Genomic DNA, 18,549 nt, shown 5'->3' with positions numbered 1-18,549 from the left:
ATATACAAAATATGAACAAAAAGTATTGGGTTCTCCGCTCTTCATGCTCTAGAGCTGTCCCTGATTACACTTGAAAGAAAATTAAAAGAAAGACAACTAAAAAGGACAAATTGTCGGTAGAGATAAAAATCGCTATAGGTAATTTCTTCCTGAGTTTCTTCTGTCTAAGTTTTATGAACAGAGTGACATATACGAGAGGAAAATAGTAATATGAATTAGTCGAAGTGTATGCAAATTAAAATTAATATGAATGTCTTAAAAGGTTGCAGTTCTACTAATGATATAGTCTTAACAAAAATATTTCCATTACATTTCCCCTATATCTTGGACCTAAAATAAAAAAGAAAAAGAAAAAAAAACTTAGAAGGGGTAAAAGGACTATTGGTAGGTGTAATAAGCTAGCTAACCAAAGAAATAATTGACTAATTCTAGAGATTGTTGTAGATATATAAGAATCGAAAATGAAAACTTGGATAGTGAAAGGATAATTAATGTTGAGTTGTATTGATTGACAAACATTCTTACAGCTGGTCATACTATGAAATGGCAATATAATATAGACGACAATTTAATTGTTTTAAATATAATATACTCGATATTAAATTCCTTTGTGTAGTTAATTAGTTAAATATATTGCATATTTTTATTATCTTGACGTTATATAGTTTAGTTAACAACAACACATGGTATGCATGCATTTTTTCCTGACATTTTATAGTGAGATTCCATCAAAATTTTATATGACTTTTTTTTATTAAAACTGTAATGAGTTTTTCCTCCTTCCATATTAAGTATTAAAAGCAAAAAACAATTCTTCTCATAGTTACAGGCTTACTGATTTACAGGGGCGGCCATTCCATAAAGTAAGTAAAACAACCGTTTTAGGCCCCATATTTTTTGGGGTTCTATTTTTTGTTACACCTAATAAACTATGTTATATAAAGTGAAAAAAATTTAATTTCTTTCTTTAACAAAAATAGATAAGAAGGATTTGCAACTGCTATGAATTCTACCAAGGAAATTACACTTGAAATGAATATCGAGCCCGAATTTCGTAAGAAACGTGTGATATATAGGAAGTAACAAATTGATGTGAATGTTGGTAATAAATTCTCAAAATCTTTGAGTACTTTAGAGTTAATTACTTTTATACATAATAGACAAGGCTATTTTTTCACTTCAAAATAGATTTGAACAATTAGCAGCATATGAAAATATTTTTGGTTTTCTATTTGGCAGTAAAAACTAAGATCACTAGGTGTTGAAATTTGAAAAAATATTGTCTTAATCTTGAATGTTCTTTAAAGTATAATAATCAATTCGTGTTTAATAGTTTAGATTTATTTGTTGACAAAAGTATTAAGAAAAATAGTACAATTAGAAGATATCAGTTTAATTGATACGCTTAATAAAATAAAAAAATTTAATTCTTTTTCAAATGTCTAAATTACTTGTGGAATAATGTTAATAACTCGTGTTATTGTTGCTTCAGCGGAATGAAGTTTTCCAAACTTACCTAAGATCAACAATGTCACAAAAAGGTTAAATGGATTAACTATATTATCAATTGAGAAATATTTATTAGGAGTTATTGATTATAAGAAAATTATTAACAAATTTGTATCTAAGAAAAGCTAAAGAAAATAGACTTCAAATAAATAATAATTATTTTTAAAAAAAATTAAGGCCCCTCATAAAATTTAACTTTAGGCCACAAAATTCGTCGGACCGCCCCGCTAATTTAAACACTAATATTTTAAACAAAAACACAATACAAGTTTTATGCTTGGAACATTTCAAACTAAAATTGGTCGAAGCTGGCAGGGAAACAACTATTGATAAAATGGACATTTTGATGCTTATCTATGGCCTGAAAACGACAAACCAAGTTAGGTATAAATAAAACAAATACATGATTATTACCTCTAACTTAATTTTAAAATGATAAAACGTCCAAATTTGTTCATGTACTATTGGTCTAGTTATATCGTTGTGTTGTTAATTAGCAAATCGTCTCGTATTTGTTATTATCATTAATGTAACTCACTGGTGAAATCGGCGAATTCCACATATATATCTACTTAAAGAGAAAATATTCAATTTATCCTTCAAGTTTTTACTATGGTTAGTTGGTTTTAGTGTCGAGAACATAAATGAGACTTTTTCTTAAGGGGAAGTTAATAGTAGATAGAAAAGTTTAACGAAAAGCAAAATTACACAATTTCATATAGTATGACCATTTTTTCTTTACACGTATATCTTGTAACCATATGCCACATGTCTCATACCTATTATACCAAAAAATGTTGGCCAGATAAGCTCTAGCTAAGGCATTATGAGTCATGAGTAGTCTTTTCTCTATCCCCTCATATATACATCTTTCAATAATGTATTCAATTATAATAGCCCGTTTGGCCAAAGCTGCAAAAATCAGCTTATTTCAAGAAATATTTTTTTTCAAAAGTATTTTTCTCAAAAGTACTTTTGGTGAGAAGAAGTTTGTGTTTGGCTAATTAATTTGAAAAGTATTTCTGAGCAGCAATTAATGTTTGGTCAAGCTTTAAAAAACTGCTTCTAAGTGTATTTTTCTCAAAAGTGCTTTTCAAAACAATGCTTTTGGAGAGAAGTTCTTTTTTCTGCTTTTTCAAGACTGCTTCTGTTTCTCCTTAAAAACACTTTTTTCCTTCCAAAAGCTTGGCCAAACACCTTAATTTTTTGCCAAAAGTACTTTTGGGAAAAAAAAGCACTTTTGGCCAAAAAAAAATTGGCCAAACCGGCTTTAATATAGCAACACATATTGTCAGCTTATTGTGTGATATGATATGATTGACCCCACATTCGGGACTGCTAGATAATGGAATATTACATCATTAAGCCATTAATATTTTATGTATTTATTTCTTGGTCAAAGGTATTTTGTGAGATAATGACTTAAAGCTGCTAGAATTTGTCACAGAAAGTTTCTTTTTGTTGAAGTACTTTTTAGTGGAAAAATCGAGTGCCAATGTCCAAGAATTACATGAGTAAGATCTATCCAATGGTCAAGGGTAGGTCACTATTCAACCTTCAGCTATGTGTGAAGTTCGAGGGATTAAAAGAAAATGTCAGCCCAGTACACTAAGCTCCCGCTATGTGTGGGGTTCAAAGAAGGGCCGAACCACAAAGGTCTATTGTACGCAACCTAACCTTGTATTTCTACAAGAGGTTGATTCCACGGCCCGAACCCATGACCTCCTACGGTCTGAGGGATTAAAATTCGAAAATTTACTAACCCAAATCCAGATCAAGTTAGCAGGCCTAACTTGTACTTATGATCATCTCTCTTGCACAATCACATTTTTGGTTTAAGGGCTGCTCGCCCTACCGAAACACCAAAGGCTTTCGAGGCTTACACCTCGCTATTATAGGACCTAAAAAAAGTTTTCAGTAGCGCCCTTAGAATCTAAGTCTTTTGAAGCGCCAATAGTTGCAGTTGTGGGTAGGGTTGTGCCGTGGATGCCTAGTTGATCGGTTGAAAAGCTACGACATGGTATGGGATTTTCTGTAAAATGCAGTAAAACTTGTGTTTGTCACGGCCTGGTTTCAAACAACAACAACAACGACCAGTGGAATCCCACAAGTGGGGCCTAGGGAGGATAGTGTGTACGCAGACCTTACCCCTACTCAGCAGTCACGACCCTATTCCATTAAGCATAATGCAGTTTATACCAGAAAAGAATGTTCAAACAACTCAAACTATAAGTAAGATATCATAAGAAGACAACTCAACAACAAAAAGTGTTTAGTTTGTCAAGAAACCCGAGGATCAAAATTAAACTATATATATACAGAGATCTATTTACATTATGCATTTTGTAACGTACAACCCAACTTCATGCAAAAATGGAGTGGTCTAGTAATTGTTCTATAAAACAAACAAAAAGGCACCGTCCCGTGTTCAGTATCTTAGTTTTCCTATCATCAGCCAATCCTGTATGTAAAATATGCACACCCTACTTGACATTCAGTGGATTGCTTTGCTGTGTCAATACTTGAAGAATCCCTTTCAATATTAAATGCTTCCTATCCCGATTCGAGTACCAGGAGCTAATATTCATGTCAGCTCTGCCCATTAAATAGAGAATGGTGCAGCAGAGCTACTAATAACAAGAAGGTTAGAGCCATTTGAGCAGTCAAACTAGAAGCACCTGACAGAGAGTGAGCACCTACTAAATGTACTGATCCAGTAATTTCATCCTTCAATCCAATGCTTGATGAGCCTGTAATGAACCACAGATAAGATTTTGATGAGTAAAAACTCAGACTGAACAGTGGGGGCAACAATAAAATAGATCTCTTTAAACTCAAAATTTCAAGCAGCATACAGCATCATTCAGTTTGTTCATATGTAAAGGAATTAATGATATTAGTAGAGATGATGATCCCCGTAGTGGCAGGGCACTCATCATAATGAAACTGACTTCGAGAGATCATGTGTATTCAGGTCAATTGAAAGAGCCAGGTTCTATGTCAAATTTCAATTACATTATCAGATCCAGGAAGCAGTATCATCATAATGTAATGAGACCATTTATACCAGGGACAACCTAGAGAAATGAGGGAAAGTATACTATTACCAACATCCCATCCCATTGTCAAAACTCAAAAGGCATGATTATTTTTCTCTTCGCGGTACTTATCATAACATGAACACTTGAGTAGCAAAATTTCCCCCCCAAAAAAAAAAGAAGATAAAAATCTGTAACACTAAGATTGTTAATCTTTTGACCAGCAGATTACTCAATGGATAAACTACCCTGATTGGAGAAAAATTCTTCAGGATGGGCGCAGTCGCTCAAATTCAACAGATGTTAACACAACAGAGAAGCATAACTTCAAATGCAATATATCAATACATAATTATAGCTATCAAACTGATACAACTTACAGTTATATTCAGTCCAACCAATAGCCTGCTTCTCAAGATCATACAAGACTAGCTTATTTGAGAGAACCAAATCTGCAAGCACAACCAGAAGTTTACCGCAAATATTATCTTCAAGTTCAGAGAGATCCAAGGACACATAAGAGCATGATTAAAAGAACTCACATGCATTTTTAATCAGATTATCACAGCAATTAACAAAAACAAAAAACCAGGTTTTGTACCACTTTGACTTACACCCAGGGTTAAATGCAGTACACTCAAATGGACAAGGACTACTCCATACAATGTCAAAATACTTATTTCCTGTATCTAATTTGTTTGGCACTCTTTTTTTTTGTCAGTCTCAAAAAGAAAAATCTCGGTGTAGGCCCCACTTGATGCAAAGAAACAATTTGGTACTAAAGGTAGTTTTTGGGTTTTTATGCACATTTAGCTTATGTATCAAAAGTCTCCGTTCTTTATTGAATACTATGTCTAGAGAAATACCCCCAAAAATTGGGACGGAGGAAGAATAAAGTTGAGATAGCTCCCTTTGCAAAATCGTGCTAGTTTAAGATATCAATAGTTGGCAGGTTTTACAACAGACAGCAGTTTAGATCTCATATGTGGGCATTCTCTTTCCACCAATCTTTTCTGTAACCATGAAGCAAAACAAGTGATATTGCTACGGGCGAATGTCTCCCATTCATTAGTTAGCTAGCGAAATTGATGATGTTGATAATGATGGATGTTTAAAGAGCATGAGTTCCCCAAAACATTGGGGTGCTTTGTGTTGCAAAATGACATCAACAGTGTGCAAATAACACAAGCCTAAGTACGTCATCAACGTGCAACTATTAGCCGTTGAACCTAATAGGAGAATGACAGAAATACGTAAGTGAAACAGAAATACAGAACAATGGAATTAAAGAAGCAGTCACCAACGGCAACCATAGAAGTACTCCGGAGTTATTACTCCTCTGCAGCCAAACTGAAGGGAAATTAAACCTAAATTTTCCCCAGTCCAAAGGCAATTGAACAATTTGATACTCTTGGCATTTGCAATCAAAACGAAATAAACATAAGTAGGAAAAACACACCTCCAAAAACCGTGAGGTTCCATTTGTCCCGAGATAGACTACCACTATTTTGCCATCCAATGCAAAATAAATCTTCCTAAAAAACGTGCAGAAATCAAATATCCTCTTGTGTTCAAACAAAAATAAATAAGCATGACCAACAATGAAATGAAATGGCAGGTGGAAAGAGGGGCAATTATATAGAAAAGGAACAATCCCACTTTGATTCGCCAAATATTACTACTTTCACCACCCAATTTGATAGGAGATAAAAGGCACAGCAGTAAAAATAGAATCCCTGAAACAGCAATCTCAGCTTCGACTCGGAAGGCGATAGCCTCCAACTTCAGATGACTTGGTGAGTGAAGATTTCTAACTATAAATGCTAAATTCAAAGAAAAACTGGGTGGCAACCAATTTCAATTCAAAAATTACCTCATGTCATAATAATACAAACTCATTATCTAAACTAAACCAACTCACCAATGTAATGAACATCTCCTGCTAAGTTAGTGTTGCAATTTCAAAATCTTACAATCTATAAAAAGCAAAAGAGAAACTATCTTAAAATGCATTAAGCCAGATATCCAAACAAGATACTCATAAGTACTAAAAGATTCAATAGCTGACATCAGAGAAGGAATACTGCAAAGGGCCAAGAACCTCCCTAAGGACCAAGAAGCTCCACTTGTAAACACTTTGCAAATTTTGAGGTTGAGATTGCAGAAAAAGAGGTTTTAATGAATCATCAAAGAAAATGAAGAGTAAAAGCATGAGATTACATGTCATTATCCCAAAAAAGAGAAGAATACATGCTTACACCTTAGAAAACATGGGCAACAAACTTTGGCTCTGAAAATATGAGGATATAATTTGGTTAAAGCGCTTCAAAGCTCGCCCATTTTCTGCTTGTTTGTTGGATATATGCTGCTTGGATGTCCTTCACATTACATTCACAGCATGTCGTCTACTGGTATATCATAACCAGAACTACTTTCTTCAACTAGTGCAGTAATAAGAAGAAACTTTTCTTAAAATCAGGAAAGATGATTGTTTAGTCAAGAAGACGAGCATATATCTATATTTTACTCATCTCTCTTTGATATTTGTTAAGTTCAAGGAGTGAGTTGTTGTCTCCTTACCTCACGAGCTAATTTTTTGGGTTGCTTTAGTCCATATTTGGCCAAAATCATACGCAGCCCTCTAAATGACTAAACTTGAGATACGGGAAGGGGAATTTAAGGCCTCATTTGTTTGCACTTAATGGAGGTCTGAATATTAGTCATTCAGATCTCAGACATTAAGTGCGTTTGTTTTTAAAGTCTGAATCTTAATTATTCAGATCTTAATCATTAAGTATGTTTGTTTTTTTTACTTCACAACCACTTAATGGGGCCTGAATAGGTTTGTATGATTAAGATCCATAACAGAGACTTAATTTCATTAAGATGCTATCATTCATATTCATTATTAATTATCGTCACCACCTACCATTATCAACTACCACCATGCCGCCACCACCACCACCACCACCACCATACTCAACCACCATAATTCCCAATCATAGCCGTCACTAAAATCGACTACCACCACCCGCCATCCGCACCACTCCCACCACCATCATTCCCAACCACAAACACTCATCCACCTCAACTACCACAACTAACCACCCCATCACCACCAACAATCATAACCGACACTACCCATCATTATAAACTACCACCACCTCCTTCCTCAATCACAACTACCACCACCACCCACCATTATTAACTATCACTCCTCACTACCACCATCCTCAATCATAATCGCCACCACTGCTAATCCCACTAGCTACTACCCTGAACCACTACCATCAACCAAACCTACGACCAACCACCGTCTCTAGTCGGCATTCACAAGCACCACCGTTAGCCTTCACCATCAGCAACTACTATATTTTAAAAAGATTATATATTTTATTGATAGAATATTAGACTAATTAGTATTTCATTTGAATTTTATGTTTATTAATTTTCAAATAAAGATAAATTTTATACATTAAGATATTAAAAATCAAACAGTCTTAAACATTTAGTATTCAGATCTTCATACACATCTTAATATTCAGATGTGTATTCAGATTTAGATGTCTTAGTCTTAATACACATCTTGATATTCAGATGTGTATTCAGATTGACGTCTTAATCTTAAAAAAAAAACAAATGAGGCCTAAGTGTCTCACATTGTTGAGAGAATATGTTGTTGTCTCCTCATATGATCATGGAGAATTCCTCACATCACGAGCTAGTTTTTCAGATTGAATTAGGTCCAAAGTCCATTTTCTTAAGATTGATTATTGACTTTCTTTTTTGATTGGTGAAGATCATTGTAGCAATGATGATTTGGAGGATGGAAATTTTTCTTAGAGGATGTTGTTGTCTCCTCATATGATCATGGAGAATTCCTCACATCACGAGCTAGTTTTTCAGATTGAATTAGGTCCAACGTCCATTTTCTTAAGATTGATTATTGACTTTCTTTTTTGATTGGCGAAGATCATTGTAGCAATGATGATTTGGAGGATGGATTTTTTCTTAGAGGATGTCAACAGACGACCCCAACAAGCTTGGGCTTGAGGCATGTTGTTGTTGTTTTTGTTGTAGTATGTCAGCAGAAGTTTCATATGAACCTATGCGTCAGAGTAATTGTTTGTTTTCATTTGCAGTAGTTACATAGGAAAAAGATTGAAACATGGAATCTACCTAGATTGCTGGGACATCATATAACTCAAATATGTCCAGATGATAAAAGGGAAGTTTCCACCTATTTTGCAGCTAAGTAACAAATGCACATCTACTGCTTTATAATTATTCAATGCTAAACAATTGGCAGTCTATCCTTCCAACAATTTGTTATGGCCCGACAACTGCTACACTTTTTTTTTGGATACATAAGATCGCAAATTTTATTGATGTAAACTGGAAAAAAGAGAATGCCAGTCAAAAGTACATCCAAAAGATTGGGGTCATTACAGGTTGCACAGAATCGTAGAAGCTAACAAAGTCAATCGTGTCTTGGGCTTCTAACAAATTAGCCAAGGTCATGTTGCACCAAAAACTAAGCAAACAAATACATTTGATTTTAAGCTTTACATTTTCTACATATATAATTACTCGCCAACTCCATTCTAAATAGACAAGACTCCAAAAGTCATAAAATTACTAAGTTAAACCAGGAAAAAGGAAAAATTGATACTTTTTTACTGGCTAAAAAGATGATTTGCAAAAGATAAGATACTTACATAGGGGAATAGATACTCATGTGGACGAACTCTTAAAGAAACAGAATTTTCAAAATGAAAATAAACTTGAGGGAATCCATCATCAACACTGCAAGTTGGAAGCAAGAGTTACATTCAAATCAGTTAATCTGAAGGGCTCAGGAGTCTGTAATAGACGGAAGAGAAACAATCAAGAACGAAGCATTACATATAAAGAAAAGGAAATAAAGCAAGAAAAAGAAAATTAAGGATCTGGTTTATTAACATAGTTCATCTCAGCATTGACCACTGGGGTGAATGAGTCCTGCATATTAGTAGATTCTTTTCTCTTATCTTTAGTTCCTTTTTCTTTCTTGACTAGTGATGAAACAGTCAAGATGAAATAACTAAATGCCGCAGCAGCTTATATCAAGTGGGTGCATGTTCAACAGATCAATATACAATGAAAATGATAGCTATTCTAATACCCCAGAAGTGCTAAAAAAATTCAGGCAAATTAATGGACTACAAATAGATCAGGTTACAAGACTGAAAGGTAGAAGTAAAATTGAACAATGCATCCATTTCCGTCCTATTTCCACTAAAATAGATAATCAATTTGGCATTAACGTAATTATGAAGTGACAGTTCTATCTCGAGATAAAAATGGTAGCCAATATCTCTTTAATCGGATAGAATGGTAAACAATTCCACATCTTTATGAATTATATCTCAAGAAGTACAATATAACATGTAAGAGCAGAACGACTCCAAATGCTACTGTTTCTGGATAAACAAGCATAAAGCATGAAGTATCTACCTGTTGAACAAAATACAAAGAATAAAATAAATTCATATCATCTATAGACACAGCAAACAACTAAGTTCCCTCAGTATGCACCATACCTTCCAGAGTAATCAAAGCACGTATACTCATCATGAACTGTACGTAATCTCAGATCAGGTTGCCAGGAGAGTATCTAACAATAATTAAAAGAATACAAATGTTTCAAACTTTTAGATTGAACATCTGAAATTCAAATTCCAACATTTATGATTCATTTAAGAAACTAATTGACCTCCAAAAAGGAGTAAGGGAGATAGCTGGCTACCTTTTTCACTAGTGGTCCATAAATCACCTCAGGAAGATAAGCCAATGTTGTTCCACTGTCAATTATAACTCCCTTGTTCTCTCCATTTGTAAATACATCAGCAGAAAAGTTTAGAATTTGATAACCAACTTCAACGGCTGTCATATTGACATTGTAGTGTTGCCTAAGTTATTTCAGGATCATGTCAGTATGAAGCATTAAACTCTTTTTGATATGCCGAAGTAAAGGGCAACGAATATAGCAACAACAACAACAACCCAATAAAATCCCACTAGTGGGTTCTGGGGAGGGTAGTGTGTACGCAGACCTTACCCCAACCCCGAAAGGGCAGAGAATATGTGATGCTGAATTACAAAACAAAACCTGAAAAGACGTGAAATTTTCCGGGAAGACCAATTGTATAAGAGTTTTTTAATAGACAAGTTATATGATGGATATACAGAGAGATTAACCCAAAAAAAGGTAAAAAGATTGACTATGTTAATAACTGAAGCTATATCAAGTGAGTTCATTTATTGTTACTTGCACGTATAGGAGATTTTGAGATCCATGAAATAGTTCCAGTAAAGAGGGCATTCCTCGGAAGGAACATAGGAACATGGTTCACAATAGAAGAATATTAATGACGCACAAGAATCATTCGACCACAGCTATAAGTTCTTTTAGTGAAATAGCTCTCTACTCACGCAAAAAGGACCACAATGAATCTACTTGCGGGAATGAAAACATACACAAAGACATATAGCATAAACAATTAGGACTACTGCCCCATATTAACTCGTCTTTGTGTTGAAGTGTGTGACCATATCAGCTAAATTCTTAAGTTGTTAGAGAGTACCATTTATTTACATCATTATGTTTTCAACGTCTCCTCATGTGCGGACCTGATTATATGTTTTATGGAAGAAAGCACGTGAAAATTCTTTTGACAATTGGTGGTAGTGAGACTTGAACGCAAGACCTCTTGCCTGCTCTAATATCATGTTGAAGCGTGTGACTGTCTCATCTAAAAGCTTAGGTTGTTAAAGGGAACGTACATTCTTATTTACTTAATTATATCTTCAACAGTAATAAATGTATGAATCAAGCTCATTGTTCACCATACAAATAATTCATGTTTTAGGGGTAAGGTCTGCGCACACACTACCCTCCCCAGACCCCACTTGTAGGATTATATTGGTTTTGTTGTTGTTGTATTCTATCACAGACAGGACCCTCTCTAGAGTAGTTGAAGAGCTAAATTTTACATTCTATAACTCTGTCATTCTGACTCTAAACGAGAACCAAGACATCAGGACTCAGAGGATGGACAACAATAAATGACTTAACTAATTATATTTTCCAGTAGAACAGGATGTCTGGGAATAAGCCAGTTCCAGGAAAAAGATTTTTACAAGTCCCTAGATATTACTCAAAATCGATATAATTATATACTCGGAATTTCTGAAGTGAAACTATGATGCAAAATTATGGTAAAATAAGGGCTCCTCTATTTTTCTTCTCTGATGAATAGGAATAAGGAAGGTGTCTCATCAAAGCCTTGAAAGAGAAAGCTAGGTTCTGAAATGAGGCAAATCAATGACAGACATAATTTCAAAATTTAAGTTGAAGACTTAAAAATAATAAACTAAAAGAATTGGTCTCCTAGGAAAATGCTACTGGTAGACATTGGACCATTTAAAATTGTTTGGTGGTTGAAATATTAAAAGCCAACAAGAAAATATGCATTAAAACTACTAAAATAAATTAGAACCTAGTAGGACAATTCACATACTGGTTTGGTACTAATGCCGTCATGTTTACTTTCGGTTTAACAACGTTCCCAATGGCAAATATACCACCACCATTCACACCATCCAAGCAATGTGCAAACATTTTCTTCACTCTTCCAGATGAAGCCAGCTGGGAAAGCATGGATGTATTTGATTTCCCAAATCCCAGAACCCCATCAAGAGCATCATCCGAGGAAGTTAGATCTTCAGACTGTGTACCCCCACACCTGCGCGTACAAGAGGAAGAATGTCAATAAACTTATCCCAAGAGAAAAAAAAGGAGGAAATGCAATAAACGAATTAATAGAAAATGTGACACCTGATCCCAACCCAATCAAAGCACAATCATGGGGTCCAAATAAGAATGTACAACAGTTTCAAAACAAAAAGAAGATAACAAGCCCGTGTACAAGAAGTATACCAAAAGGTAGAAAACCTACAAAAAATAAACATGATTTTCTAGAAAGAACGCCCAACCTTATATACATAAAGGGACCTCATGGGTGCACCAAAATGCAGATAAAAGGCTATTCCTCAACGGTGCGAAACCAATCTCTACCCCTTCAAAAGCTCTCCTATTTCCCTCTTTCCAAATGAACGACATTAGTGCTAGTGGGGCAAACCCTCCATGCCCTCCGTCTTATCCTCCTTTTACCAAAATTCCAACTGAATAACATTTCTTTCACAGTGCCTCGCTATCACCTAAAGTACACCAAACCATCTCAGAAGTTCCCACCATAAACGAGATATTACCAAACAACGTAGAAGATGGTGATCCACGTCTTCACCGAGCCCTTAGACATATAACACCAACTGATGTTGGAAATTTTCCTCTTAGTCAGATTCGCAACTGTAAAGATCGCCCATCTTGCTGCTAGCCAGGTAAAAAAGCGCAAGTTTCTGAACATCTTAGGAATCCAAACCGAAAGGTAAGGCTATGCAAACTTCTCAAACCAATAGCTTCTCGTAATAAGACTTACAGAATAAACACCACTATTCCTCGACCCCTGCCTCCAAACATCACGGAAATCCAGTAAATTGCTTTGTTTGTGTTTAACCAAGCTTTGGCATTCTGTTACCTCGCAATCTTTCAAGCAGGGGCAGATCTAATGCAAGGTTTACGGGTTCCCGTGAGCCCAATAACTTTTGCGTAAACCCCATATTTATACTAAAAATTCATTAAAAGTATAAGAATATTTAGCTTGGACTTGGAACCCACGTCGTTGATCCAATTATTATGTGTATTAACTTGAGATCGTTGTAGGAACCAATAAGCTTAAAATTCTAAATCCGCCTCTGCTTACAAGTTCCTTCTAAATCTCAAATCCCCAGAACATCTTTATCTTGTAGCCTCCTGACTCGTTGAAATGTCATTTCCTTCTGGCATGAAATTCTGTAAATGTTAGGAAAAGTGAGTCTCAAAGTGATATCCCCACTCCACCTATGTCCCCAAAAGCTTACCCTCCTGCCATCGCCTACCCTTAAAGACACATTACTGTTGAACTCTTCTCACCCCTTGGAATATATTCCTCCATACACCAACATCCAAAAGGCATAGTGACATTTTATCCTCTAGCCCCCTTCCATAACCCCGTATTTCTCCACTATCACCTCTCTCCATAGAGCATTCTTCTCTATCCCAAACCTTCTTAAACATTTCCCTAATAAGGCCTTATTGAAAATCCTCAAGTCTTTAACCCCCAAGCCCACCCATCAGTTTGGAGATGTAACAATCTCCCGCCTCACCTATTGGAATGTTCTTGCCCCATCTTAAGAATCACATAAAAAAAATTCGTTGGGATCTTTACAGCTTTTCTGTGACATTAGCTAGTGCATATAACAGACATGAAATATGTAGGGATGCTTGATAGTGTGCTCTGAATAAACACTTCCTTGCCTCCTGTGGACAAGTATCTAATTTCAAACTTTCAAGTCACTTTTAGACACTCCACAGTACCGGATATCATTCTGGTTGATCCTTGTTTGAAGCTCCTACAAGCCCATGTAACCATTATGAAGAGCGCCAACCTTACAATTCAAAAACTGAGCTAGAGATTCAATATTCTCCACCCTGATAATTTAAGATGCTTTCATTGTTTCCAATCTCCGGAAACAATGAAAGCATCTTAAATTATCAGGCAACGTAATGTCATTAGATCTAGGCTGGTGAAATATTTTCTACATTGTTCTAGTGGTGCAGCTCGTTTCACGTGCACTTAGCAATAACTTGGAGAAAGAAGATAAGAAAGCACCCAAATAGAACTTTATCAAGAATGGAGCTGAGAACTGCTACTTAAAAAGAAAGGGTTGAGACGCAGTCATGAAACAGTGAACATAGAGTCAAAAGACTCCAGCCAGAGAAGAATAAGTGAGGAACCCTCGCATCACCTAAAGCAACAGATTGACTGTTTGTCAAGACATTGTCACATAGACTGCATTTAGTTCACATAGGGAGAGAGGGACTATTTGATTCACTTCCCCAAGTATCCCCTTACCCAAACTCAAAGATGGGATTATTTGGTGAAATTAGGAGCAATTAGATAAGATTCCTGTGTTTCTGCTTTTAGAGGAATTAAAAAAGTGAATCGAGAGATGAAATCAAGAAAAGAGAATGTGGAGAAATGTGCAATCAAAGAACTCTATCTCATACTTCTTAAGCTAAACCAGGGAACTGACATTTCTCTCCTTTACTTCCCCTCTTTCTTATCCCCTGCAGCCCCATTAGAAATATCTCAAGATTCCTGAAAGGCTGAAAAAGTAAAGTTTTAATTTACTTCTGCTCTGAAAAGAAGGAAAATAAAGCCAAATCAAGATCAAATTGTGAATAATTCTAGAATATAGAAGACAATACGGGCATCAATAAGAAAAACTGAAAACGGAATAAGACGGACCCCTAAGATGATACCATGTTCTTCCTAGGACTTCCCCTTCAACTACCTAGACATCAAGTTTCATTTGAGAATTATATGATTTCAACAAGCTATTGACGAATTTTCTTGTTCTCAGAGTACATCCAACATATATCTTACCCAAAAATTACACTTCCATTTGATGATTTAGTTTGGAGATCACCAGAAACCTGGTCATATTGAACAACGTCCTCCACAAAGTAGCCCAAACTATAGCTTCCATCTCCATAAGTTTCACTAAAAAAACATGACGTGTTACCATAGCATCCTGATACTGAACCCTTATTGACATCCTTGCAGTACTGGTGTCCACAAGAAACTAATTTACCAGAGAGAGAATCCTTTCGATTGTAGAATGCTAGCTCCAGCTGCCCAAAAAAAACATTTAAATTAGAAATGGAGGAAGAGAGCATGACAGATATCTTTTCTTTTACTTTTTTTCTGGGAGCAAGCATATACAGAGAGCTGTATAAGGATATACAATCAAAAACATAAGAAACATACACCATGATATCCTCTTCTGGGGCATTGATCACATCCGATGCAGTTAACCCACATTATGTCGCTTCCCGTATCCACTTGCACATAATAAGCATTTGATGGTGTTCCAATCCCAATCTTGGCATAGTAAAGCCTATAATATATTAAAAATCAGACTACAATTATACTGGCAGGCCTAAAATGACCCAAGATGGTAAAACAGTAAGTGTTTCCCAGATCATTTTGCTATGTAAAATATTAGTTTGCGTCAAACTGAAACTTGCACAAAAAATCCATGGATCATTCTTCAATTTATTCAAGAACCATCTTCGTTAGCCTTAGGACTGAAATACTATTATTCAAGCATGGACTTCCATACCTGCACAAGATTATTCGATATCACCCATCTTCTTCAAAATTAATATCACTGCATGACTAGACTTTTTCCAAACATTTACATACTTATGAATTAAATCATCCAAAAACTTCCAGGATATTCGTCAAGTCAACAAGAAATTCAAAATGCAAAGCACTAATCAAGTTTCTATTAACATATTTAAGAAAAACTTTTCATGCACAAAAAAAAAAAATAAGCACACATATGCCTATCATATCATTACTAGGGAAACATATATTCTCCAGCAGTTGGCCCTTCGGTAAGATGACGAGCTACCCTGGACTAAAGCATGTAGCTTTTCCACTATATGCTCAAGCAGCTACACTCCAGCATTAGAGTAAGGTACAACTTAATTCACACGCAAGCAAAACCACCATCAAGTAAGTGCCGACTTAACACAATTCACTAATTGAATTACGAATTATGTTCCCCTCTTCCAAAAACGGTACAATAGTTCACTAAAGATTTGGAATGCTAAATTCAGCGATCCAGACTATTATCCTTCTTTCTTTTTTTCTTTTTTGGATGACGGTGGTATCTGGGCCAGCTTGTGAGTACCTTGACTTTTCCACCGGGTAAATATTACCACCCACCAAGACTTAGGCAGATAGGAAGGAATCACCTAGTTTGTTTTGTCTCCGCGCATTTGTTACACCACACCCTTGGGCACAACTATTATCCTTCTGTTTTACAAAGACTAGCAAGTTTTGCCACTAAACTCAACTCAACTTTAGAAAAAACCATAAGTTAATATTTCCTTTCCCTCTGTAATTCAAAGTAGCTTATCTTAGCAAATTAACTACTATGAAATTAGGTAGAAACTCGCACACCCGATCCTATTCCCACAAACCAAAACAATCAATTTATGAGTTTAAGTTTTGTGCAGTATAAGAACTATTTACCCAATCAGGCCACTTGGAAGGTAATTGCAAGTAACCTTAGTCATTAAGCATTCATTGATAGCCTATAATACATGGTAAATAACTTACTATAACAGGTTAAATTACACTGATGGTGAAAAAATTGTTCGCACTGTCAGGCAAAACCAGTACTAGCAGTAAAGTCCAAAGTACAACACATCAAACTAACAGACTAGAGTATACAGTGGCGAAGCCAGAAATGTTTCTAAGGATGTTCAAACTTGAAAGAAGAAGAAAAAAATTCGGACAAAGGGCGTTCAATATAGGTTTTATATATCTAAAATCAATATTTTACTTATATACACAGTGTAATTTTTCGTAATTTTTCAGCGCCCTTTGCTAAAGGTGGCTTCGCCCATGAGAGTATATATGTCTAACAGGCATAAATAACATGCACTAAAGTACAAGTATATAAGACTGAAGTACACACTAAATACAAAAATTACGGGTATGATAAAAAGGGCAGACCCGACGGAATCAGGACGGCCGGTGCCGCCGATAGGAAGGTCGACGCCGGCGAGAAGTCTGAGATGGCGTTTATCATCATGGGCTTTTAGGGCACTGAGAGTCCGTTCAGAACCACTAAACTTGTAATTCACTTTAATTACCCCTTCAATTCCTCCACTTGCACTTCCAATTATAATCAAAAGGAACAAAAACGTGTAACCCAGTTCAAATTTCACCATTGTTGAATTCACTATGAAAAAAATGGAGAGTGGAATTGAATTTTTAGGATTTGGGAGGAATATTATTAAAAAAAAAAAACACTGAGAAAGGTGTTTGAGTATTGGGGGAGGGGGAGGGGGAGGGGGGTTGTTGACTGTTGACCTCTGAGGGTGGAGGTCAGTCTTCTATTGGTTGTTTTCGAAATGAACTTTTGGTACTAAAGCCGAAAGAGAAGCGTAAGGGGTCGTTTGGTAGAGTGTATAAGAATAATGCTGAATATTATGTATTAGTAATGCTGGTATCAGTAATGCTGATATTAGTTATGCTGAAATATTTCTTATTTATTATTTGGTTTAATGTATTAATGCATTGCACAATTTCTATAAGAATTATTTGTTTACAAAAATACCCTCATAATCAGTCTATTATTTTATCTTTTAAAAAAAAATATATGTTGAGGAATGTTTCTATATAAAAAGGTTATAAAAAATTATTTAATTTGTCTACATATATTGTAGTGTAGAACTTAATATTTATTTATAAAAAAAATATGCAAAGTATTTATTTATTTACTAGGGACATAATTTTATTTATCACTTTCTTGGATTATTTCAAACTTGCTTTAATATAATAACATATTTTAATCAAGCATAAATTTTGAAGGATAAATTTGTCTTTAACTAAGTTAATGCATGCATTAAAATCTATTGCATTGTTAATGCCATGGTTTCTTATGCATTAGTTATGCATAGGATAATACCAAATAGAGTGTATAATTAATACTTGCATAACTATTGCATATGTTCAAAAAGTGTACCAAACAAAGTATTACTAATACACAAAGCTAATGCATGCATTATTTTATCTAATGCATCCTACCAAACGACCCCTAATTGTAATAGTTGGAATCGCATTTGTTTGCGTTGTTCAATTGCATAAACGATCTATAAATCGTAGTTCTGCATTGCGATTTATAAATCGATTTGGATTAAGTAGTGCTAATTTCTCCCCTTTTAGAATGGCTCTTTGGAAAATTCAAAAAGAAATATTTTATAACTCTAAAAGTAAAT

General features: G+C 35.1%; 1 protein-coding gene across 1 annotated transcript; it reads right to left on the bottom strand.

The window, feature by feature from the left end:
* Positions 1-3,803: 3,803 nt before the first annotated feature.
* LOC104245682 (aspartic proteinase 36-like) lies at positions 3,804-17,613 on the bottom strand. The gene is made up of 10 exons (XM_009801332.2): positions 17,282-17,613; positions 15,521-15,650; positions 15,137-15,384; positions 12,110-12,334; positions 10,336-10,498; positions 10,130-10,203; positions 9,266-9,353; positions 6,007-6,082; positions 4,928-4,999; positions 3,804-4,259 (listed from the first exon to the last, which is right to left on the bottom strand). The coding sequence occupies exons 1-10, from the start codon at positions 17,497-17,499 to the stop codon at positions 4,099-4,101; spliced, it is 1,455 nt and encodes a 484-aa protein (XP_009799634.1). The 5' UTR covers positions 17,500-17,613; the 3' UTR covers positions 3,804-4,098.
* Positions 17,614-18,549: the final 936 nt, after the last annotated feature.

This window comes from Nicotiana sylvestris, chromosome 1 (genome assembly GCF_000393655.2).
Source record: "Nicotiana sylvestris chromosome 1, ASM39365v2, whole genome shotgun sequence".
NCBI lineage: Eukaryota > Viridiplantae > Streptophyta > Magnoliopsida > Solanales > Solanaceae > Nicotiana > Nicotiana sylvestris.
The sequence above is the reverse complement of the archived record's forward strand: the minus strand, read 5'-3'. Positions and strand labels throughout refer to the sequence as shown.